Raw genomic sequence first — 26479 nt, 5'->3', positions numbered from 1 at the left:
TAACTGAACCCTTCATTACCAGGGTGTTCCGTCATCCATGCCAAGTCACCACACTTCATGTTGGCTGGCGGCTTTTGCACCCGACATAACCTTGGTTACCCATAGCAACAGCAATATAGCCTTTTCCCCCTCCAACTCCACAACAGGTTAAACCTCTGTAATGTCTCTTCACCCCCTTTCTCTTTACCCCCGCTCTGTTCTTTTGCACTTTATGCATGCACCCCTTTTCTAAAGAACTTCAGACCAGGCACTTTAGGAACTTTTTAGGACATTTACTTGAAAATTCTTAGACGAACCAAATTAATGTATCCCATTCTTTCAGGGCCGGTACAAAGGGTGGGCAGAAGGGAAGGATGCCCTGGGCCCGCGCCCATTTACTGGAGGAAGGGGGGGCGCAGTCAGGGCCATCATGCTACTCTTAAGCCCTGTGTTGCCCGCAGTTTTCCTGGGGTAGCGAGAGGAGCCAATCCCCCCCCGCGCGCCCAAGCAGAGGCCACATTATAACAGGAGAGCGGGACAGTAGCGGGCTTCATGTGCTTGAGCTCTCCCGTCCCGCTCTCCCTCTGTCAATGGTTTCCCCTGGCTCTCGGCTGCCCTCTGCATTGCCGCTCCTCCTACTCTATGCTAATGCCAAGACCGGAGAAAAGACTGGACAGCCGCACTTCCACGAAATTCTTAAAAAGTTGCTTTTAATGGTAAAAAATGGAAACAGCCTTACAAATCACAGCAGACAGTGGGGTGGATAGCTGACGCGTTTCGCACTGGGATATCAGCGCTTAGTTTTAGCTATGACTAAGCGCTGATACCCCAGTGCGAAACGCGTCAGCTATCCACCCCACTGTCTGCTGTGATTTGTAGCGCTGTTTCCATTTTTTACCATTAAAAGCAACTTAAGAATTTTGTGGAAGTCCGGCTGTCCAGTCTTTTCTCCGGTCTTCGCTTTGTGCATTGCCAGCACCCACGCTTCTGAGAGGACACTGATTGCTAAATGCACTCACCTAGAGCGGCAGTTTCCCTTTTCTCTATGCTAATGCCGCCCCGCCCCCGTGTGCGTCCCCAGTACAATGTTGTCGCTCAGGAATGACACCGGCGCCGCGCGATGATGTCAGCCACGCCACCCGCGCGACTTAAAAAAAAAGCAGGATCTGAGGGCGGATGGACAGACAGGGCTGTTTGAAGGAATTTGGGGGCCCCAAGCAAAAAAAAAAATAGAGAACCACCAAACCCCCCCCCCCCGCACGCACGCAAAACCCCCCCATGTTCTTTTTACTCCCTCACGGGCCCCCTCCCTCCCTATGTTCTTTTTATGCCCCCTCTTGGTCCTCCCTCCCTACCGGGTCCGTACCACGCGGCAGGAGATTCAGTTTCCTGTTCCTAGCCGGACTGAAAGGAAGTGAGCACTCAGTGTTCACTTCCTGTCAGTCCGGCCGGGAACAGGAAACTGAATCTCCTGTACCGTGTGGAGTCCGGACTGATAGGAGGAAGGAAGAGGAGCTCGGCCACGCTACAGAGAAGGGGAAGTGACGACTCAAGGCAGCAGTGCTGCAGGCTCTCTATAGAGAGCTCAGGCGGCGGCAGCATATAGGAAGCGCGGCAAGGGCCCTGCTTGGGGCCCCAGGCCAATTCGGGGCCCCAAGCAATTGCTTGGTTTGCCTGCCTTGTAGCGACAGGCCTGTGGACAGAGGAGCCTCATGTTGGTGTCAGTGGACAGAGCAGCAGACATCTTCTAAGGAGAATGCGGCGGAGTTGGACTGCTGTCGTGAGCCTGTAACCTGCCCTGCCAGTCGAACGGTGAGTGGCTGTGCACTGCAGATTGCACAAAGAGGTCGGTCGTCTTTGGACTGACTAAAGATTTTTCTTTTTCCTAGCCTCCCTGTCAGGGACCTGCCAATAGGCTCCGGCGTGCACGCATTTGCACACATACTAATGGTCAGAATCAAAACCAGTCACCTATTCATGTGCGCAGGCGCGCCTCACATGCACACGAATATGTGCCAAATGCGCGCATCTGCGCGCCAAATGTGCGTGCGTATTCACAAGCATGTGCCTACTACACGCGCACGTGCACGACGGCGGGAACGTGCGCGTGCTCGTTGATGCGCGAATGGCGCCACTCAGCCTTTAAAAAGCTAGCAGCTGCAGTGACACTTTGCTGTCTGATCTTCAGCGTTGTATCAGTGAAATCTGTGACCTGTTGTAACCTGTTACCTCAAACCGACCCGGCTCCGTCTGACCATCCGACCCTCTCCACTCCGACCCCTGCCTTGCTCTGACTCCGCTCTGCTCTCCTGCCCACCGTTACCAGACCCTGTGCCTGAATCTGACTACGCTTGCTTAACCCACCTGATTATCTGCTTACCCGGTTTGCTTCACCAGCTTCTGCTATCCAGTGCCTGTCCCAGCTCCAGAGACGCTGTCTCCTGCAACCACCGTCCCGAAGGACCACCAACCATGCCGAGCTGCTATCATCACCAGGCACTCCTACCTCGCCGTGCTCCCGAGCTTGCTGTCCCAACTCCAGCAGCTCCAGAGCCGGGGCTGTAAGAGAGGCCTCCTCCTGCACACTAGGCTCTGGCTACAAGGTACGTTCCACTACATAACACTCCCACAGCAAGCTCATATGTCAGGGCTGGGAGGGTGCTGGAAAGGATACTGGCTTGTATATTATTACTCCCTCTGTTTGGCAGTATCCTACCCCACTGCTGGCTCTGTACACCCACCCACCTACGTACCTTGCTTTCTGCAACCCCCTTCTCTCTCTCTCCTGCTATTCCCCTTGCTGCTTCTTTTTTTTTTAGATCAGTAACTATGATTAATAGGTAAGCTTGCAGTTCCCCTCCCGTGACACTGCCGGCTTCCCTGTCCTGTAAAAAAATGTTTTTAACAGTTTAACCACTTAAGGACCGCCTCCTGCACATTTACGTCGGCAGAATGGCACGGCTGGGCACATGCACGTATAGGTACGTCCTGTGCTAGTACCCAGCCGTGGGTCGCGGGCGCGCACCCACGGCGCGCGCGCGCGACCTGGTCCGAAGCTCCGAGACCGCGGGACCCGCGGACCCGATCGCCGCTGTAAAACACAGCTTCTCCGTTCTTCACTGTTGCGGCGTCATCGATCGTGTGATCCCTTTTATAGGGATACACAATCGATGACGTCACACCTACAGCCACACCCCCCTACAGTTGTAAACACACATGAGGTCACACATAACCCCATCAGCACCCCCTTGTGGTTAACTCCCAAACTGCAATTGTCATTTTCACAGTAAACAATGGCCCAGATTCAGGTAGAGCCGCGCAATATTTGCGTGGGCAAAGGGCAACGATTTTTGCTCTGCGCCCACGCAAATATTTCGATTTGCCCGCGATTCACGGAGCAGTAGCTCCGTAAATTGCGCGGGCGCTATGCTAATTTGCCCTGCGTAAGGGCGCCTAATGTAAATGATCCCGCCGGGGGCGGGAATCATTTAAATTAGGCGCGCCGAGCGAACAGCGCATGCTCCGTCGGGAAACTTTCCCGACGTGCATTGCGGCAAATGACGTCGCAAGGACGTCATTTGTTTCTAAGTGAACGTGAATGGCGTCCATTCACGAATCACTTACGTAAACGACGTGAAATTCAAATTTCACGAGCGGGAAGGGCGGCTATACTTTAGCATTGGCTGCCCCTACTATGAGAAGGGGCAGCCTTACGCTAAAGCCGCCGTACGGAAACTCCGTACCTGGCGTGCGCTGGGCCCGGGCAAGTTTTGTGAATTGGTGATAGTATGCTATTTGCATACTATACGCCGATCACAATGGCCGGCCAACGCAAGAATGCAGCCTAAGATATGAAGGCATAAGGAGGCTTATGTCTGTCATATCCTAGGCTGCAGTCCGCGTAGCGATGTTCCTGAATCAGGGGCATTCGCTACGCGGGAGCAAAACAGCTATTGCGCCGCGCAACCTATGGTTGCGCGGGCGCAATAGCTTCTTGAATCTGGGCCAATGCATTTTAAATGCATTTTTTGCTGTGAAAATGACAATGGTCCCAAAAATGTGTCAAAATTGTCCGAAGTGTCCGCCATAATGTCGCAGTCATGAAAAAAATCGCTGATCGCCGCCATTAGTAGTAAAATAAAAATAATTAATAAAAATGCAATAAAACTATCCCCTATTTTGTAAACGCTATAAATTTTGCGCAAACCAACCGATAAACGCTTATTGCGATTTTTTTACCAAAAATAGGTAGAAGAATACGTATCGGCCTAAACTGAGGAAAAAAGAAAAAAAAAATTTATATATATTTTTGGGGGATATTTATTACAGCAAAAAGTAAAAAATATAATTTTTTTTCAAAATTGTAGCTCTATTTTTGTTTATAGCGCAAAAACTAAAAAAACACAGAGGTGATCAAATACCACCAAAAGAAAGCTCTATTTGTGGGGAAAAAAGGACGCCAATTTTGTTTGGGAGCCACGTCGCACGACCGCACAATTGTCTGTTAAAGCGACGCAGTGGCGAATCGCAAAACCTGGCCGGGTCCTTTAGCTGCCTAAAGGTCCGGGTCTTAAGTGGTTAACCACTTACCCCCCGGACCATATTGCTGCCCAAAGACCAGAGTACTTTTTGCGATTCGGGACTGCGTCGCTTTAACAGACAATTGCGCGGTCGTGCGACGTGGCTCCCAAACAAAATTGGCGTCCTTTTTTTCCCACAAATAGAGCTTTCTTTTGGTGGTATTTGATCACCTCTGCGGTTTTTAGTTTTTGCGCTATAAACAAAAATAGAGCGACAATTTTGAAAAAAATGAATATTTTTTACATTTTGCTATAATAAATATCCCCCAAAAATATATAAAAAAACATTTTTTTTCCTCAGTTTAGGCCGATACGTTTTCTTCTACATATTTTTCGTAAAAAAAAATCGCAATAAGCGTTTATTGATTGGTTTGCGCAAAAGTTATAGCGTTTACAAAATACGGCGTATTTTTATGTCATTTTTATTATATTTTTTTTACTAGTAATGGCGGCGATCAGCGATTTTTTTTTCGGTACTGCGACATTATGGCGGACACTTCGGACACTTTTGACACATTTTTGGGACCATTGGCATTTTTATAGCGATCAGTGCTATAAAAATGCATTGGATTATTATAAAAATGCCACTGGCAGTGAAGGGGTTAACACTAGGGGGCGGGGAAGGGGTTAAGTATGCCTGGGTGTGTTCTTACTGTGGGGGGGGGGGGGGGGGGTGGCCTCACTAGGGGAAACACTGATCCTCTGTTCATACATTGTATGAACAGAAGATCAGCATTTCCCCTGCTGACAGGACCGAGAGCTGTGTGTTTACACACACAGCTCCCGTTCCCCGCTCTGTACCGAGCGATCGCGTGTGCCCGGCGGCGATCGCGCCCGCCGGGCACACGCACGGGAGTCGGGGGCGAGCGGGGGGCGGCTGGGAGAGAGGACGTCATATTACGTGCTCTCGCCCAGCCGAGCCACCTTGTGGATGTATAACGGCGGTGCGCGGTCGGCAAGTGGTTAATAAATAATTTAAAAAAAAATGATACATTTGTTAAATAAAAATGTAAAAAAAACTATTTAAAAAAGGCTAATTTATACAGCTTATGTGTTAGGTTTGTATTAGCTAATAATAATTGTAGTGTATTTTTTGTGGAAATATTGTTTTGATATATTGGGGGGGGGGGGGGCATCTGACGGGTAGACTGTACGGGGCCCCATAATTTCTAACAGCTGCCCTGCCTGGCACACTCCTTCCCCGAGACGTGAGAGGAGACGCACCAGACATGAAATTGGCCAAAACTTCAACAGATTTTCTGCCTGCTGCTTATTATTGGCACTAAGATGGGTCAATTCCCTTCTGCTAACGCTATAACTGTCTGCCTAGCACTTATGTTTCCTGATGTCAGAGCTCTATCTAGTGACGGTTCCTGGAAATTCCTCCCTTTAGAATACTACAGACTGTGGGCATAGGTGTGCGCAGCCTATGGCATTAGGGTGTGCACACCAAAGCTCAAACACACATGCGTGTGTAATATACCGTATATGGCAGTGGGCAATTCAGTAGGGCTTTGTCAGCAGGGCAGAGATTGGTGTCAGTGGCCCAGATTCAGGTAGGGGCGCGCACTGATACGGCGGCGCATCGTATCGTTTTTACGCTACGCCTCCGTAAACTACTGGAGCTACGCTGCATTCACAAAGCATTTGCTCCGTAATTTGCGGCGGCGTATCGTAAAAGGGGCCGGCGTAAGCGCGCGTCATTTAAATGATCCCGTAGGGGGCGTGGATCATTTAAATTAGGCGCGTTCCCGCGCCGAACGTACTGCGCAAGCTCCGTCGGGAAAATTTCCCGATATGCATTGCAGTAAATTACGTCGCAAGGACGTCATTGGCTTCGACGTGAATGTAAATGGCGGCCAGCGCCATTCACGAACGAGTTACGCAAACGACGCAAAATTTGAAAATCGCGACGCGGGAACGACGTCCATACTTACCATTGGCTGCGCCTCCTATTAGCAGGAGCAGCCTTACGGCGAAAACGACGTATGCAAACGACGTAAAAAACGAGCTCCGGCCGCACGTACGTTTGTGAATCGGCGTAAGTATGCAATTTGCATACTCTACGCTGACAACTACGGGTGCGCCACCTAGCAGCCAGCGTCAGATTGCACCCTAAGATACGACGGCATAAGAGACTTATGCCAGTCGTCTCTTAGGCTACAGTCGGCGTATCTAGCTCTCTGAATACAGAAAGTAGATACGCCAGCGCTACTTAGCAATTACGCTGTGTATCTATGGATACGCAGGCGTAATTGCTTTCTGAATCTACCCCAGTGTCTTTATTTTTACAATTTTATTTTTTATTTTTTATATATATATATTTTTTTTAGGAGCCCTGTTGGGGGGCTTTGGTGAAATATCAGTGGTGTAAACAGACCCCTGATGTCTAACTTTTGAGACAGAGAAAGGGACCGAGTCCAGGCAGCCAGGCAGCAGGGGGAATCTGCACAGTACAGGGTGATTAGGGTGTGCCCAGGCACACCTTACACCCTATGGGCCAGATTCACGTAGATCAGCGGATCTATAGATCCGCTCGATCTACGTGATTTAAGATTCGCTCCTGCAAGTTTGAGAGGAAAGTGGCTAATTCACAAACCACTTACCTCCAAACTTGCGGCGGCGGATCCTAAATCCCCCGGCGGAATTCAAATTCCGCGGCTAGGGGGAGTGTACTATTTAAATCAGGCGCGTTCCCGCGCCGATTTAAATGCGCATGCGCCGTCCGCGAAATTTCCCGGCGTGCATTGCTCCCACTGACGTCGCTAGGACGTCAGTGGTTTCGACTAGGGTTGTCCCGATAGCGATACTAGTATCGGTATCGGGACCGATTCCGAGTATTTGCGGGAGTACTCGTACTCCCGCAAATACCCCCGATACCAGAATAGAATACTTCGCCGCCGCCGCCAATGCCGTTACGCCGCCGCCAATGCCGTTACGCCGCATTCCCGCTACCGCCGACTGACTGTGTAATACGCGCGCCGTTCCATTACAGCTTTGAATAGCTGTAATGATTGGCGCCGCGTATAGACACTCCCCCTTGCTCGGGTGAACTGTCCAATCCCGAGCGAGGGGGAGTGTCTATACGCAGCGCCAATCATTACAGCTATTCAAAGCTGTAATGGAACGGCGCGCGTATTACACTGACTGTCGGCGGTAGCGGGGATGCAGGACAGGTAAGCGGGACATGGCTGGCTACATGGGGGAGACATGCTGCATGGGGGGGAGACATGGCTAAATGGGGGGAGACATGCTGCATGGGGGGGAGACATGGCTGCATGGGGGGAGACATGGCTGGATATGGGGGGACATGGCTGGATATGGGGGGACATGGCTGGATATGGGGGGGACATGGCTGCATATGGGGGGGTACATGGCTGGATATGGGGGGGACATGGCTGCATTTGTGGGGAGACATGGCTGCATTTGTGGGGAGACATGGCTGCATTTGTGGGGAGACATGGCTGCATTTGTGGGGGGACATGGCTGCATTTGTGGGGAGACATGGCTGCATTTGTGGGGAGACATGGCTGCATTTGTGGGGAGACATGGCTGCATTTGTGGGGAGACATGGCTGCATTTGTGGGGAGACATGGCTGCATTTGTGGGGAGACATGGCTGCATTTGTGGGGGGACATGGCTGCATTTGTGGGGAGACATGGCTGCATTTGTGGACACATTTAAAAAAAAGTATCGGTATTCGGTATCGGCGAGTACTTGAAAAAAGTATCGGTACTTGTACTCAGTCCTAAAAAAGTGGTATCGGGACAACCCTAGTTTCGACGCTTACGTAAACGACGTCCGTCCGTATTCGAGAACGACTTACGCAAACGACGTTAAAAAATTCGACGCGGGAACGCCGGCTATACTTAACATTGGCTGCGCCTGATAAAAGAAGGGGTAAGTATACGCCGGGAAAGCCGCTACGGAAACGTCGTAAGAAGACTGCGTCGGGTCCGCGTACGTTCGTGAATTTGCGTATCTCGCTGATTTACATATTATTTATCGTAAATCAGCGGGAACGCCCCCGGCGCCATTTTTAAATGGAAAAAAAGATCCGACAGTGTAACACAGTGTAACACTGTCAGATCTTAGCCCTATCTATGCGTATCTGATTCTATGAATCAGGCGCATAGATAGGACCAGTGTAAGTCAGAGATACGATGGTGTATCTGTAGATAATACACCGTCGTATCTCTTTGTGAATCTGGCCCAAGGTGCGCACGCCTATGACTGTGGACAATATCCTTTCTTGCCTCATAGAACTCCCATGCAGGGAAAGGCCCTCCAGCAAGAAGCCACATCTGCACGTGCAGGAATGCTGTTTCCTATGGCAGGGGTCTCCAAACTGCGGCCTGGGGGCCGGATGCGGCCCTTTCCTGGCCTTTATCCGGCCCTTGGGGCACTAATCCTCCCACTGATATGAGACACTATTCTGACATCTAACACCAACAATGGGGCACCATTTCTTCTACTGACACCAATAATGGAGCACAATTACTCCCTATATTACCAAAGACGGGGCACTATTCCTCCCAACCTAATACCAAATGTGGTGATGTTCACTCCTACTGATGCCAGAAAAATTTCCACTCCCGCTGGCCATCGATCTGGCCCTCCTATAGTCTGAAGGACGGTAAACCAGCCCTTTGTTTAGATAGTATGGAGACCCCTGTCCTATGGCAACAGTCTTTAACAGTTCCGGTTAACCTGACCTTGGGTTGCCCTTCTCATATCTAGTGCCACCAAGTACCCGGCCACCTAGTGGCAGAAGAGAAAAGTGCAACAAGGCCAAACTTAGGCAGAAATCACTGGGATAACTACTCCTGGCAAGTAAATTTGTGAGGATCTCTCTGCCTAAACTACAGCGTGCTACACAGCCTTATTTAAATCCTTGAAAGATTTTCCTCAGCACATATATTTGTAGGCAGTGGGCCGGATTCATAAAGAAGATACGACGGCGTATCTCCTGATACGCCGTCGTATCTCTGAGTCCGGCCATCGTATCTATGCGACTGATTCATAGAATCAGGTTACGCATTGATCTCTCTAAGATCCGCCAGGTGTAAGTGACTTACACCGTCGGATCTTAGGCTGCAATCTGACGCTGTCCGCTAGGTGGCGCTTCCCTTTGTTTACGCGACGATTATGCAAATGAGGAGTTACGCCGATTCAGAAACGAACGACCGCCCCGGGGCTTTTTTTTTACGTCGTTTGCGTTCGGCTTTTTTCCGGCGTATAGTTACCCCTGCTATATGAGGCGTAGCTAATGTTAAGTATGGCCGTCGTTCCCGCGCTGAGTTTTGACATTTTACGTCGTTTGCGTAAGTCGTTCGCGAATACGGATGGATGTAATTTCCGTTCCCGTCGAAACCAATGAGCAATGCACACTGGGATATGTACACGGACGGCGCATGCGCCGTTCGTAAAAAACATCAATCACGTCAGGTCAACACACATTAACATAAAACACGCCCCCCCCCCTTCCACATTTGAATTACGCGGCCTTACGCCGCAACACATACGCTACGCCGCTCTAACTAAGGGCGCAAGTTCTTTGTGAATAAAGAACTTGCGCCCAAAGTTAGAGCGGTGTAACGTATCAGAGATACGTTACGCGGGCCGGACAGATACGCCGATGTATCTGAATCCGGCCCAGTGACTTTAATCTTGTGGCCTACCCCCAGATAGACAGGAGCACTGCCTCTCTCTACTCTAAGGCCCCATACACACGATAGAATCCATCCGTTGAAAAATCCCAGCGAATGGGTTTCAGCGGATAGATCCCCTGGTGTGTACACTCCAGCGGATCTGTTTCCGCGGATATTTATCCCCTGGGATGGATTTCCAGTGGATAAATATTTGTTGACATGCTATCAAATCTATCCGCTGGAATCCATCCCAACGGATGGATCCGCTGGTCTGTACAGACTCACCGGATCCATCCGTCCGAAGGGATCCCCCGCATGCGTCGTAATGATTCGACGCATGCGTGGAATTCCTTATATGACAGCGTCGCGCACGTCGCCGCGTCATAATCGCGGCGACGGCGCGACACGTCATCGCCAGAGGATTTCGGCGCGGATTTCGATTCCATGGTGAGTACACTCCATCGCATCAAAATCCGCGCAAATCCTCTCGTGTGTATGGGGCCTTAAGCATTCCCTAAATCACTGACCAGAACACTACAGTCCTTACAATTAACTGATGCCTGGCATTCACATAACTCTGGAGCTAAGGACTACACCTTTTATTCCCACCCCCCATGACTCTTTTGCAAGGTTGGACTACATTTTTTGTATCCTAATTATTCTAGCTAACTCCACCAACTCTGAAATCCATCTCTGCCCATGGTCTCACCATAACATTGTAACCTACCATTCTAATATACTACTCTAATTGGTTTGTCAGACACTCCATACACTTGGCGTTTAAATGGCTCTCTGCTTTCAGATCCCATTATCCGCCAGGAAATTTCGACTGCTATCCAAGAGCACTTTACCTTAAACGCCACGCCAGATATAAATACCCCCTGGTACTCTGTGGGTTTTAGAGGCCGTCTCATTAGTATTGCATCAAGTAAAAATAAAGAGCGCTGGCAATAAATGTATACGTTAACCACAGAATTAGATAAATTACACAGACTACAAATTGGAAACCCAACACCTTCTAATAGACAACTAGTAGCTCAGAAATGGTTGGAGTTAAATACCCCTTTTTGTGGAAAAATACCTCCGATGGTCGAAAGCCAAATTTCTCTTACATAGCAACACGGCGTCCTCTATGTTCGCCCATAAACCTAACCATGCCTTGCATCCCCCCATTTATATAAACTCTGCAATGCCACAGGTAATATGGTATCAACTCCCTAAGGATGCCCTTAAAGGGGTTGTGTTTTTTATTTTCTAAATAGGTTCTCAAGGGAGGGGGCGAGCATGCTGACTAACCCCCAGCCAGAACGACTCGGATGATGGGGGTAAGCTTACTGAGGAGGAACAGGAAGTGAGAAATTCGGACAAATAAAAAAAAAACATTTAGAAGGGAAATCAAGGGAAAAGGTAAGTGAACCAATAATGCACTAACTTAAAGGAACCTATTTAGAAAATAAAAAACAAACCTTTACAACCCCTTTAACATTTTTGAAAACTTCTATTCAACCCTACTTACTAATCCCCCCCTCACATGCATCACTCAATTGGCCAACCTCTCTTCCTTATTCTTACTTGTCATCTTCTCAACTAGAATCTCTCAACGCTCCCTTTAGGCTGCATTCACATCTAGACGGACGAAATCGCGGCGTTTTGTCGCCGCAAATCGCGGTAAAAATAGCGGCGTTTTGTACCGCGATTTGCGGCGACAAAACGCGGGTATTGTCCGCCTAGATGTGCCCCAAGATGACCCCCTCTATGGAGATGATTGCCATCTCCTAGCCGAACGCTCGAAGACGCCTGAAAAAAAGGTCCGGGACCTTTTTTCACGCCGCAGGCGACAGGCGTCCGGCGTTCCGCGTGGAGATGTGAACCATCTCCATAGAGGGACATGTATTTCCAGCCCTCTGGCGGCAGAGGCGTAGCGCTACAGGCGTAAAAACGCCTAGATGTGAATGGGGTCTAACAGAGGAATAGTGTTGCTCACGAATATTCGTATTGCGAATATTCGGCTCGAATATGGCATATTCGAGTATTCGCGAATATCTCGAATTTCGCAACCAATATTCGCTATTCCGAATATAAAAAATTGCGAAATTTCGCCAATTGCGAATTTATTGCGAACATTTTGCGAATTTATTTATTTATTTATTTTTCTGATTGGCTCTGATGCAAAAGAAGGGCGGAGAAAGTATTCGCGAATATTCGGAAATCGAATATTGGTGATATTTTATCGAAATTTCGCTAATGCGAATGCGAAATTGATTGCGAGATTTTGACAACTCTGATTGGCTCTGATGCAAAAAAAGGGTGGAGAAAGTATTCGCGAATATTCGATTTCCGAATATTCGCAAATACTTTCTCCACCCTTCTTTTGCATCAGAGCCAATCAGAAAAAAAAAAAAAAAAAAATTCGCAAAATGTTCGCAATAAATTCGCAATTGGCGAAATTTCGCAATTTTTTTTTTATATTCGGAATAGCGAATATTCTGAATATTTTATCAAAAAAAAAAATGTTGTGAAATATTTTGACAACTGTGGTAGGAGAACTACCACAGTTGTCAAAATATTTCACAACATTTTTTTTTTTGATAAAATATTCCGAATATTCGATTTCCGAATATTCGAGAATACTTTCTCCGCCCTTCTTTTGCATCTGAGCCAATCAAAAAAAAAAAAAAAAAAAAAATTCGCAAAATGTTCGCAATAAATTCGCATTAGCGACATTTCGCAATTTTTTTTTTTTTTTAAATATCACGAATATTCGATTTTAGCGAATATTTCACGAATATTCGGCTATATATTCGTGATATATCGCGAAATCGAATATGGCGTATTCCGCTCAACACTACAGAGGAATAAATACTCAGAGTAATCAAATCCTTAAAGCGGAGGTTCACCCATAGCCAACACCTTTTCCCCTTAGCTTCATGCTCGTTTTGTCTAAGGGAATCGGCAATTTGTTTTAAAATATGATCCGTACTTACCCGTTTTCTAGATGCATCTTCTCCGCCGCTTCCGGGTATGGGCTGCGGGACTGGGCGTTCCTTCTTGATTGACAGGTTTCCGAGAGGCTTCCGACGGTCGCATCCATCGCGTCACGATTTTCCGAAAGAAGCCGAACGTCGGTGCGCAGGCGCAGTATAGAGCCGCACCGACGTTCGGCTTCTTTCGGCTACGAGTGACGCGATGGATGCGACCGTCGGAAGCCTCTCGGAAGACTGTCAATCAAGAAGGAACGCCCGCTCCCGAAGACCCATACCCGGAAGCGACGGAGACGATGCATCTCGAAAACGGGTAAGTACGGATCATATTTTAAAACAAATAGCCGATTCCCCTAGACGGAACGAGTATGAATCTAAGGGGAGAAAATAGAAAAAAAAAAAAAGAATTGGTTGAACTCCTGCTTTAAAATGTTTGGTTGCTCCAGGCCCAGATGGTTTTACTGCCAGTTACTATAAACATGCCTCTATTTTAACCCCACGATTAAGCACAATGTTTAACAAAATTCCTAATGGTAATCATTTCCCGAGTGAAATTACTTGATCAATATGTCCCTATTGCCCAAACCCCTTAAAGACCATTCACTTCCACAAAACTACAGATCGATATCCGTCATTAACAACGATCTAAAAAAATTTAGTCGTATAATTTTAGGGGGGATCCCACACAATTGTTTCTTTTTTTTTAGGGCTCAATATCAGAACCAAGTCTTGCTATACAATTTTTTTTTTGGGGGGGGGGGGGACCTCATGGCCGTTTTTTTCTTGATTTTTCTTGATTTTTTCATTATCTCCTTGCCTTCCCTGATGGAGTGACCTTCCTCCGATCCTCACCCAGTAGTAGCCGGGGTCCGGAGAGTAAGACTTGACAGGCTGTGAGACGGGCGGCGGTGGGCAGAGAGTCGCTGATTGCCACCATTACTAATAAAAAAAGAAAATATGTCTCTGGCTTTCATTTTAAAAATCTGGTCACCTTAATGTTAGGGAATTCACCCTGCAAAAGGCAAATTTTCATATATATTACAAACATTACGGGGATTATAGAACAAAATATATTATTTTTAAGTACAGTACATCTTATATATTTCTAAACCAACACAAAATAGATATTTTTTTCTCATTTTATTACAAATATATTTATGCATTGCAAAAATGATTAAATCATTTTTTTGCAAGACAGTGTCACAAAAAATCAATAAAACGGATATCTAAAAAATTATATATTGTTACTTTGTTATCTTAAATAATGATAAAGATAATGCTGATCAAATAGCAGAAATATCAAAATTGCTCTGCTCCATAGGGAGGTAGAATGGGTTAGGAAACAAATCATACAGATGGCGGTAATTTGTAGATCACAGTGAAGGCAATGTAATATCATCCGCAATTATACATTTTTTCCAGTCTCTCTCTTCTTTTTATTTGAGACAGAAAGAACTGTAATTATTACTCCATTCTGTGTGATGTCAAATATTTGGAAGAGTTGCATGGAGAAACTGGTTCCCCGAGTCTCAAAGCCTGTCATGTCTCTCTGTTAACTAGTCAATTCTCAGATTCTCTCCCCTCCCCCTTTCTGTTGTAATCTTCTTCATATTTTTGGTAAAAAAAAAACATCACAATATATTGATTGGTTTGCACCAAAATTATAGCGTACTAACCATGAGATCAAAATCCCTGCGGAATTCCGTCCGCGGTGACGTGTCGCGCCGTCGCCGCGAGGATTGATCCGGTGAGTCTGTACAGACCAGCGGATCAATCCGTTGGACTGGATTCCAGCGGATCGATTTCTTAGCATGTCAAGAATTTTTTTTTTTTTTAATCACAATAATTTTTATTGAAAATTTTTTTTTCAGATATAAACAGAAATAGAACACAGAAACATACAATCGTTCCCATAAAAACAGTAGGGAAGCCTGTACCATGTTGACCAGTCTAAACGTAGCATGTTCCAAGCTCATTATAATCAAGGTCAACAGTAAGAGAAGATAACACAATAGAACGAGGCGAGTGTTAGGTCCGCCACTTATTCCTATCAGACAACCAACAAATAGTGGGTAGGCAGGCTGGGAAAGTTAAGTTCAGTGGGAAAAGTTGTAGAGAGAGAGGGGTAAGGGGGGGGGGAGATGGGGAAGGGATGGATACCTCTGAAAACATTATAAGTGTAAATTTACTTATGCAGTTGCTTAAAACAATCAAAAAAGAACATGACACAAAGAAGACAATTCAATTCAATTCAATTCTGCTGTGTTTGGAGCCAGTCAGTCCATTGTTTCCACTGTGCATCAAACCTCGCTCTTCTACCCTCTCTGTTGGCCAACAAAGACTCAAAGGTGTAGTTGTTACGTGTGATCTCGAGGACTTCGGTAGTGTTGGGTACCTTATTGGATTTCCAATTCCTAGTCAGCAGAAGTCTGGCAGCCAAGAGGACATGTGTAACTACAATACGGGAGTCTGGGGGGGAATCTCTCTATACCCAGGTTCAGTAATGCCAGTTCAGGGTTAGGAGGTGTCAATATGCCTGTTATACGTGAAATACATCTGAACACACCTCTCCAGAAGCTCGTGAGGCTCTTGCATAACCAGAGGATATGGTAAATATTGCCCACAGCTCCACAGTCTCTCCAGCAAAGTGGAGAGGCGGAGGAGTAGAACTGTGCTATGCGATATGGAGTGAGGTACCACCTCAGAGCAATCTTCTGGGAGAGCTCCCAGTGGTTGATACACCTAGAAGCTTTATATATAAGTTTGAACGAGTACTGCCATTGGGTCGGTGAAAATGTTTTGCCCAGATCTATTTCCCATTTACTAAGAGGGGAGAAAGTTTTAAAGAGTAATTTGTCTTGGAAAAGGTTATAGAAGAGGGAGACTCCTTTAGAGGTAGGAGTCGCTTTAGTGTAGAATTGCCAAATGGAATCTTGTATTAGTACACGACGGGATTGTAAAGATCTAAGATAGTGGGAAGCTTGAGTGTGTTTGAAATAATCTGTAATTGCCAGACCATATTCCTCTGCAAGCGTATCAAATGATTTGAGCTCATTATTACTATATAGATTTTCGATTGAGGTGATACCTCTTGTGGCCCAGTCGGAAAAGGAGGTATATGGTATGGCATATGACAGAGTCTCAATGGGAATAGGAACGGAAATAATATTAGATACTGTGTGTGCCAAACTGCACAATTCCCTCCATGCTAGTATTGAGGCCTGGAACGTTAACGGGAGATGGCATAAGGAGAGAGGCTGCCAGGAGTCAAGGACCAGGACGCTATAAAGGTCTTTAGATGGACCAAGGGCCCGTTCTATGCCACACCAAAGGATGTTGGGGGAAGGGGATAACCAGTACCTAAGTTGGGTAAGTATAGCTGCTCGGTGATAGTCTTTTATGTCGATCATGCCCATACCTCCTACCAATCGGTGTTTAATCAGAAGAGATTTTGCACATCTAGGGCGTTTGGTGCCCCATATATAACGGTTAAGAATGTTGTTTAAGGATTGGAGATGGCATTTTTTTAACGGGATGGGAAGAGTGCAGAAGACATACAAGATTTGAGGGAGAAGCAGCATTTTAAAAGAGGCTAGGCGACCTGACCACGTCAATTCGACCCCGGCCAGGCGAGCAGCCTCCTTGGATATCTTATCTATCAGTGGGAGATAATTAGCATCGGCTATCTTGGAAAGGTCTGTAGTGATTTGGATCCCCAGGTATTGTATGCTAGAAGCGGCCCAGGAGTAAGGAAAGGAGGTTTGTAAATGGGATTGTAAGGCAGGGGGGAGGTTGAGACCTAGTATAAAAGATTTGGTGTAATTAATTTTATAATAGGATACACGGCTAAATTCTGCAAGGATATTATGTGTGGGACAGGGAGGACTGTGGAGAGGTTAAAAAAAAGAATAATGTCATCCGCAAACAGACTTATGTTATGGGACCGATCTGACAATAGAAAACCAGGGACTCCAATGTGTGATCTAATCTTCTCTGCTAGGGGTTCAACGAGTAGGTTGAAAATGGAAGGGGATAGAGGGCACCCCTGCCTGGTCCCATTAGTTATATTGAAAGTAGGAGAGCATTCCCGAGGTGTAAACCTGCGCACAAGGCGAGGAGTACAACGCCAGGACTGCCGATAGGATGGGGCCAGAGAACCCAAATTTTTCCAGTACTCGGACCATGTAGCCCCAATGAACCCTGTCGAACGCCTTCTCTGCGTCCAAAGAGAGGAGCAGAGAAGGCGTCCGAGAGGCCCCAGCATAATGTACCAAGTCAATCACTCTTCTAGTCGCATCAGACGACTGCCTGCCTGAGGTGAAGCCTGTCTGATCCGGGTTGATCAGGGATGGGAGTATAGGGAGCAGTCTAAACGCCAAAATCTTTGCATATAACTTCACATCTGTATTTAACAGAGAGATAGGACGGAAATTGGCAGGCACAGTGGGTGTCTTCCCTGGTTTTGGGATTGTCACAATATAGGCATTGAGCATTTCACTTGGGAGAGAGGCAGAGAGCATTGCTTCCGAAAACACTGTGCCCAACATAGGGGCCAAGAGGGAATCAAAAGCCTTGTAGTAGCTGTTGGGAAGGCCATCTGGACCCGGGGTCCTTCCAGTAGGGAGAGACTTGATTGCTCAGAGGATCTCAGGTTCTGTGATCGGCATGTTAAGGGATTCTAGTTGGGAACTGGATAGGGTAGGTAACGCCAGATCAGCTAGGAAGGATCGGATAACCTCATCTACAGGTTGGGGGGTGGAGGGGTCCTCTTGTAGATTGTAGAGAGAGGAATAAAACTCCGCAAAAGAGTTAGCTATGTCTTGTGGATTGTAGATTTTACTACCATTTGAGGTTTTGACGAGGAAGGGGATAGTGGCTTTAACCCTACGACTCTTTAGTCGCCTAGCCAGAACTTTACCTGCCCGGTTGCCGGACGCATAGTGGGTCAATTTAAGAGATTGAACAGCGTTCGAGCAGCAGTCTCCTGAGGTCAGCGCGCAGCTTACACAATTTGACAGCTGTCGAGGTGTCGGGAGACTGCTTGTTCTGCGACTCCAGGGAGCTAATGTCAGCAAGCAAGAAGTCTAATTGCTGTGCTCTCTGCCTCTTTACCCGTGCACCAAGCTGAATTAGTATACCTCTAATATAGGCCTTATGGGCACACCAGATAGAAAAGGGATTAGACACAGACCCAGAGTTCACAGAGAAAAACTCCTTCAGGTGGGAGGACAAATAAGCAATGTGGGAAGGTTGTTGGAGTAGGTAGGAGTCTGCCCTCCAAATAAAGGTTGAGGAGATCGGGGCCCCTCCATCCACCACCACCGACACCGGAGCGTGGTCAGACCACGTGATGTCGTGGATGGCGGACGAAGAGACCTTTTGGAGCAAAATCTTGTCAACCAGAATTAAGTCTATGCGTGAGTATGAGTTATGTCTAGGTGAATGAAAGGAATAGTCTTTCGCTTGCATGTTGGCACCTCCAAGCATCGAACATACTCTCAAAGTGCAGCAGGGAATGTAGATCAGGTTGGGACCTCCTGGACTTAGATGTAGTGTCCATCTCGAAGTTGACTGTCAGATTGTAGTCCCCACACATGACTAGGGCGCCTTTCCGAATTTTGTTAATTTTGCAAAAAAGTTTCCTCAGGAAACGGAGTTGATGAGTGTTGGGCGCGTAGAGATTGACCAGTGTGTACAGCTTGTTGTTGAAGGTCCCAACTAGGACCAGGAACCTACCATCAGGATCAGCTAGCGAGTCCTGAAGGGAAAAGTTAACAGAGTCTTTGATAGCAATTAGGACTCCCTTTTGTTTTTTGGGGGCAGACATCCGAAAGATGTGGGGAAATCTAGGGTGATGGAAGGGGGGTGCTCCAGTTGCTGTCAGGTGAGTCTCTTGAAGGCAGAGTACATCCGAGTGCAACTTTAGGGCCTCTCTCCAGAGGTTCGTTTGACCGGGTGATTTAGACCCCGGACATTAAAAGAAGTTATCGTAAGTGCCATGAGTGGACGTGTAGGAGGAATGGTAACAGTACCTTATGGTGTAGCATTCGATCATCCAGATACAGCAAAGACCAGGCAGCAGGTATGGACGGTGAACGGTTTGTCTTCAATGAGAGCAGGAGGGCATCCATCTCAAACAAGGTAGGGAGAGGGGGAGACGTTGAAAAAAATAAAAAAACAAAAGTCATAACAAAAGTGACAAACGGTGTATATAAAAAGGGAGATCCCGTCCGGGATCTGAATGCAGGGTAGCTGCACATAGCTCAAGGAGGGGAAAATCGTGGAAGAGGAGCTCCAGCAAAGTCGGGGGGACATTGAGGTAAAGAGAGCAATGTTCCTGAGGCTGTGGGGCCTTATGATTTATTTTTGTTGTTGCGCCTGTGTGACACCAGTGTCCAGTCTTCATGAGTTTGAACTCTGGAGGTGGAGGCAGAAGCTGTTCCCGCTGGGGGAGTTCAGGCAGGATGTCCCATTTGCGTAAGAGAGCAAGGCCCTCCTCCAGACTTGCTACTACAAACGAAGCCCTATCTTTGGTTATAGAGAGCTTGGTAGGTTGGCCCCACTTGTAGGTGATGTTATGGTTGCGGAGTGCTTTTGTGATGGGCAAAAGGGACCTGCGCCTCTGCATAGTGTATTGCGACAGCAAACACTTGTAGGTCAGCATAGCGGTCAGACGATTGGGGGTTTTTGCGAAAGGCCAACATGAATTGATCCTTCACGTGATAAAAATGAACCCGCATCAGAACATCTCTGGGTACCTTTTACGGGAGGTGTGCAGGTTTGGGCAGACGATGGATCCTATCAACCACCAGTTCAGACTCAGGCGCAGAGGGCAGGAGTGACCCCATTAGCTCACGGGCATATTGGTGGAGCTGAGCAGGGAGGACAGACTCAGGAACACCCCGCAGCTGTAAAGGCTTACCTTGAGTGGAGTCCATTTTGCAGGTTTGTATGCTCATATGTAACGCTCCTGCGTATGAGTTTAGTTATGATTTAATTGGATCTCAGCTGCGGAGGTTTCTCAGGGTTAAACCACTACTTCACTCTCTTGTATGGTCAAAGAGTTTAGGGTTTAGTTCATCACAACCTCTTTTTAGAGAATCAACTTAATCATGAATGCTTATTAATTCATAAGCTATGTATAAGCAGATGTAAATACTTAGGAATAAAGTTCTTAAATGGCTGTTTAGGTAATTAGCTAGGCTGTGACTTGTAAGCAGGCCGGATTAATGCATGAGTCTATGGCAATGATATAAGTAATGAAAAACCGATAGCAATAACTTGCAGTACTCAGATAAGTAACCAGGAAAGTTCTGACAAGCAATGTAATGTTCAGCAAGCCAAGTCCTATAGGTAAGCAAAAACAGGCGGATCACAGTATGACTGTATATGGTATTATGTGTAAGATACTTGCGGTTCTGAAGATCATTCCAGGCTGGGTTGAGTTCCCAGGTTGTGACTGGCTGTGGAATGAAGTCCGGCCTGTAGGTAGAGATGGCTCCAGATGGAGATGCCTGTAGCTGGAGATGGCTGAATTAGGAGATAGCCTGAGCCTTTAGAGCAGTTCCTGGTATGCTGATGGTTGGGGCTGAAAGGAGCTGTTAGTGCAGAGAGGGGTCTCCAGGGTCCAGGTAGTGGAGGTCCAGACGTCCTGTCAGCAATTCCAGGTGACGGCAGGAGTACAGCAAATCCAGGGTACGTAAGCCAAAGGGTCAGAAGCCGGGGTCAGTCTTGTAGATGAAGTCAATCACAGGAACACAGGAACCGTTGGCACAGACAGGACAAGCAGAGTACAATGAACTGACACCTGCCTCATAGTGAGGCAGGGCTTTATACCCTGGTTGATTAGGAAACCTGCCTCAGCTGGACCAGGACAAACAGGTGCAGATTGCAGGGAGATTCAAAGACAGGCAATCAGCACATAGTTCAGAACCAGGCTTTGATGGACAGCAAGCAGAATATGAACTTGAGAAGTGGCTCAGTGGCAAAGATCTGGAGCAGTGAAGAAGTCCTGGGTTCAATCCCACCCAGAGCCACTTGGGGCGTGACCACGCCTCGCTGTCTGTTTGGCACAATAGCGATCGTGACAGCAGCTTGACGTTATTCCTGCGAGATCTGTCCTCGAGGTCTGCGACTTTGGCTTTGAGCCATGCGACTTCATCTGACTGCTCGTTATGGGAGTCCACTAAAGAGTTGTAGGATGAGGCATATTCCCCCATTTTCTTTTCCACGTGGTCTACCCTGCCGCCCAACTCCCCCATCTCCATCTTAAAGCTCCTCACGCATTCCATCATATCTGAATGTAAAGAGCTGCGCAGGGAGACCAGAATGTCCTTTAAAGTAGTGTCTGAGACAGGCATATTAGAAGTGGGGAAAGAGTTAATAGGAGCAGAGAGCTCACGTGTGTCCTCCATTGAGGCCTGCAGTGTACTGACCTGAGAGCCATGCGACTCAGCTGACAGTCGGGGTTTTGATTTCACTGGGCTGCAGGAGAGGGGAGTAGAAGCCTCTGGGGAGCGGTGTTGTGTTCCATCCCTCGATCCCAGGCTCGGTGTGGATGTGGATGATCCCCCTATGGAGGTCGGAGATCTGCCGCCGGCGCCATCTTGGGACGCGCTGTTAGGCCTGGGGGAGAAAAAATCCTCTAATTTCGCCGGGTGAGCGGCTGTTTTTCGTTTCTTCGTCATCTCCGGGTGTGGAGCGGGGTCTGGGCTTGTCACCCTGGTGGTTTAGAACAGCCCACGGAGCCTCAGGACGCAGAAATCCCCGACGCTGGAGCGGAGCTCCTGACTCAAGCGTCCATGCTGTTGCGCGGTAGCCAAGCCCCCCCCGCATGTCAAGAAATTTTGATCCGCTGGAAATCCATCCCCGGGGACAAAAATCCGCGGAAACAGATCCGCTGGATCGTACACACCAGGGGATCTATCAGCTGAAACCGGTCCGCGGATCAATTCCAAGGTCTAAGGCCCTCGTGTGTACGGGGCCTTAGACATCTTCTGGGCACATGGGGCCAGATTTACGTAGGGGAGCGGCGGCGTAACGTATCGTAGATACGTTACACCGCCGCAAGTTTTCATCGCAAGTGCCTGATTCACAGAGCACTTGCGATGAAAACTAAACTACGCCGGCGGCCTACTGCGCATGCTCAGTTGCACAATTCCCGTCGTGCTTTGCGCGCCGTGACGTCATTTTTTCGAACGGCGACGCGCGTAGCGTAATTCCGTATTCCCGGACGGCTTACGCAAACGACGTTCATTTTTAAGTTTCGACGCGGGAACGACGGCCATACTTTAGACAGCAATACGTTTGCTGACTAAAGTTAGGGCACCTAAAACGACGACTAACTTTGCGACTGGAAACTAGACTAGCGGGGACGTAGCGAACGCGAAAATCCGTTGTGGATCCGCCGTAACTCCTAATTTGCATACCCGACGCTGGTTTACGACGCAAACTCCCCCCAGCGGCGGCCGCATAGATATCACCTGTCGGATCTTAGGGATATCTATGCGTAACTGATTCTATGAATCAGTCGCATAGATAGAAACAGAGATACGACGGCGTATCAGGAGATATGCCGTCGTATCCCTTTTGTGAATCTGGCCCATGGTTAGGAGTACTTAGTATAAACTCTTGCTTGAAGTTCTTTTAAAATGTCTATTTGTTAAGAACATCAAAAATGTCCAAAACATTTTGAGCTTGATCCAGCTGGCTGGTCACATTGCCAGTGCTGGATATGCTAGTCTCAATCCAGCCTCAATTACCGTATTTATCGGCGTATAACACGCACCCTAACTTTAAGGCCTAGTACACACGACCGAACATGTCCGCTGAAACTGGTCCGCGGACCAGTTTCAGCAGACATGTTCGGTTGTGTGTACGGCCTATCGGACCGTTTTCCAGTGGACATTTGTCCAGCCGACCGTTTTCCAGCAGACAAAAATTTCTTAGCATGCTAAGAAACATGTCCGCTGGAAGCCTGTCCGTCGGACATGTTCGGTCGTCTGCACGACTCACCGGACATGTCCGCTCGGCCGAAAGCATGCGTGGAAGCATTGAACTTCCAGGGTCGCGCACGTCGCCGCGTCATCGTCGCCGCGACGGCGCGGCCACGTCACTGCGTATCCTGTCCGCGCGGATTTCTGTTTGATGGTGTGTACAACCATCAGACAGAAATCTCCGAGCGGACATGTCCGATGAAAACGGTCCGGCGGACCGTTTTCATCGGACTGTCCGCTCGTCTGTACGGGGCCTAAGAATGAAGTTTCAGGAAAAACACTTTCCACAGCCCCCTGCATATAACACGCAGGCACAGTTTACCCTCTATTTTCAGGGTAAAAAAGTGAGTGTTATGCCTCGTACAGACGAGCAAACATGTATGATGAAAACGGTCTGCCCGGAGATTTCTGTATGATGGCTGTACTCACAACGATGATGCGGCGACGTGCGCGGCCCTGGCAGTTCAATGCTTCCACGCATGCGTCAAAGTCATTCGACGCATGCGAGGGATGGCGGCCGCTCGGACATGTACGGTAGGTCTGTACAGACGACCGAACATGTCCGACGGACAGGATTCCAGCGGGCATGTTTCTAAACATGTTTAGAAATATTTGCCCGCTCGAAAAAGGCCCGGCGGGCAAATGTACGGTGGAATCCTGTCCGCTCGGCTGTACAGACGACCGAACATGTCTGCTGAAACTGGTCCGCGGACCAGTTTCAGCAGACATGTTCGGTCGTTTGTATGGGGCCTTATACGCCAATAAATATAGTAATTTCATCCAGCTTGCATAATTATTCCTTGTTCATTCCCTGAAAAAATTCCTTTGCCCCTGAAATGCATTGGATATACCTGACATTCTTAATGTAGCGCTCACCCCCGAAGGACCCGCTGGTTGAATTTGGGATCGGCCTATTAAGTTACCCTGGCTTTGTCTAGGGGTGTAGCTGTGCGAGTAGAGTTAGTGAGCGAATGTCCAGGCAGTGAATAAAGGTTTTTCCAATGCTTTATTTTCCAGGCCAAACACGGCCAACATCAACATCAATAGGAAGAACAAGGTTGATGAAGGAAGAGAGAGAGAAACCTTGCAGTATCAGGCCTGGATATTAAATGGAGCAGTACTGCTCTGTATAGTACCAATTTGTAACTCGTCGCCACTCTACTTGGAGTGGGTGAAGTGCCCCCGGACAGACCCCTGCCACAAACCTGGCAGCCGAGGTGTCACTTTGGATTTCTTGGAGGAACAGGCCTCTCTCACAGACCCGGCTTTAGGGCCTCTGCCACAGGCCAATTACAATAAAGAAATTAGGTGAATAAAGAGAGCGAATCCTCCCGGTAGACTTTTCTATATAGGTCCCCGGATTACAGCAAGCATACCTGTCAGCAGCCTGGTCACCCGATCCCAGCCTGGGATTTTCTCAATAGGTCCAGGAACCCAGTGAAACACGGGGGTCCCCTCCTACCTCCGGATGAGGTTCAATGCAGTCTGCGGCTTTGGCCAGGTAGGCCGCACCGGCGGGGTCCATTGATGCACGCATTCTGAAGGTGGATGCCGCACCTGGAACGGGGACCCCGCAAAGATTTTAGAACACATGACACCTGTCACAGATATACTCCTCTCCAGCACGCCCCGCGAGGGAAAAAGCTCCTCTGATTGGCTGCTGGAGAAACTTACTCTGCCAGAATCTCTCTGGCGCCAACTGCCGGCCAGGGATGGTATTGCATCCCTGGACGACTGACTGACCCAGTGGACGTTTCTGGAATGACAGAAGTCCCAAAATTTAAACAGATTACGAATGGGAGCAAAGTAACTCTCCCATTCCCCATTAACTTTAGCGTAGTGCCCATGCTGAAAGCAAGTGGGCGCTACATTAACAAATATAATTTTCAAGTAGGATGGAAGCTTGTACTAGGCAGTCCTAACCACATACCCAGAACTCAACGATTGTGGCTAATGCACACGATCGGAAATTCCGTCAAGAAAATCGTGAATTTTTTTCCCACTGAATTTTGGCTCAAACTTGTTCTTGACAATCGTAATTTTGTGTGTATGCAACACACGGTCACACAAAATTATGACCGTCAAGAACCCGGTGACGTACAACACTACGATGAGCCGAGAAAAAATAAGTTCAATGATTCCGAGCATACGTCGACTTGATTCCGAGCATACGTCGACTTGATTCCGAGCATGCGTGCTTTTCTGTGCGCCGGAATTGCATACAGACGATCGGAATTTCCGACAATAACTTTTCCAGTCGGAAAATTTGAGAACCAGCTCTCAAATTTTTGTTGTCGGAAATTCCGACAGAGAAAGTCCGATATGGCCTACACACGGTCGGAATTTCCGACCAAAAGCTCACATTGAACTCTTCTTGTCAGAAATTCTGATCGTGTGTACAGGTAACAGGTTGGGTGAGGCTAGGGATGTCATCTCTAAAAAACGATCTTTCCAATCTCCTCTCCATCACTGAACCACTTACCGGCAAAAGCTACTTGAAGCAGGATGATCCCCAGGAGGACGGTGAGGGCTCCAACTGTGGATGGTCTCATGGTTGCAAACCGGAGTGAATATGCTTTGTAGCTCCATCTCTGGAATTTATATCAGAAACTTGAATAGGAGGAAAGTGGTAGAACAGGAATGGCAACTGGTTCTGTCAGTTAGTCTACAATACTTTTCGATGAGGCTTAGGGGCATGATGCTTTTTGCTATTTTTGCCATGTCAGCTCTTCTGTATCACATAGTAATTATTTTATGGCTCTCCACTTGCTCTCCTTCCCCAGGCCAAACAAAATGGAAAGATTGGTGTGATTACATTGGGTGGAAATTATTTTATTACTACACATGTTCAATGAACTACTGGCCTAACCTATTATCAAATCTAAAGATGGCATCACTCAGTGTTGGAACAAGGTCCTATGGTACCCAAGACGAAGAAGCTGAAATCCGTTCTTCCATCTGTGGACTTAGGGCCAGATTCACAAATGAGATACGACGGTGTTTCTCCTGATACTCCGTCGTATCCCTGTTTCTATCTATGCGACTGATTCATAGAATCAGTTACGCATAGATATCCCTAAGATCCGACAGGTGTAATTGTTTTACACTGTCGGATCTTAGGATGCAGTACCGCGGCCGCCGCTGGGGGGAGTTTGCGTCGTAAACCAGCGTCGGGTATGCAAATTAGGCATTACGGCGGATCCACAACGTTTTTTTGCGTTCGCTACGTCGCTGCTAGTCAAGTTTCCCGTCGCAAAGTTACACTTTTTTTTTGGTGCCTTAACTTTAGTCAG

General features: G+C 47.7%; 1 protein-coding gene across 1 annotated transcript in view; it reads right to left on the bottom strand.

Annotated features, from left to right (window-relative positions):
- LOC120935982 (whey acidic protein-like) overlaps window positions 1–25772 on the bottom strand; it is a 140171-nt gene extending 114399 nt beyond the window's left edge. The window contains exon 1 of the mRNA XM_040348037.1: window positions 25669–25772. Coding sequence (XP_040203971.1) covers window positions 25669–25738 — 70 coding nt within the window. The 5' untranslated portion in view covers window positions 25739–25772. The remainder of the gene's footprint in view (window positions 1–25668) is intronic.
- Between the last annotated feature and the right edge of the window lie 707 nt (window positions 25773–26479).

Source organism: Rana temporaria, chromosome 4 (assembly GCF_905171775.1).
Source record: "Rana temporaria chromosome 4, aRanTem1.1, whole genome shotgun sequence".
In the NCBI taxonomy this organism is placed as follows: Eukaryota; Metazoa; Chordata; class Amphibia; order Anura; family Ranidae; genus Rana; species Rana temporaria.
The sequence above is the reverse complement of the archived record's forward strand: the minus strand, read 5'-3'. Positions and strand labels throughout refer to the sequence as shown.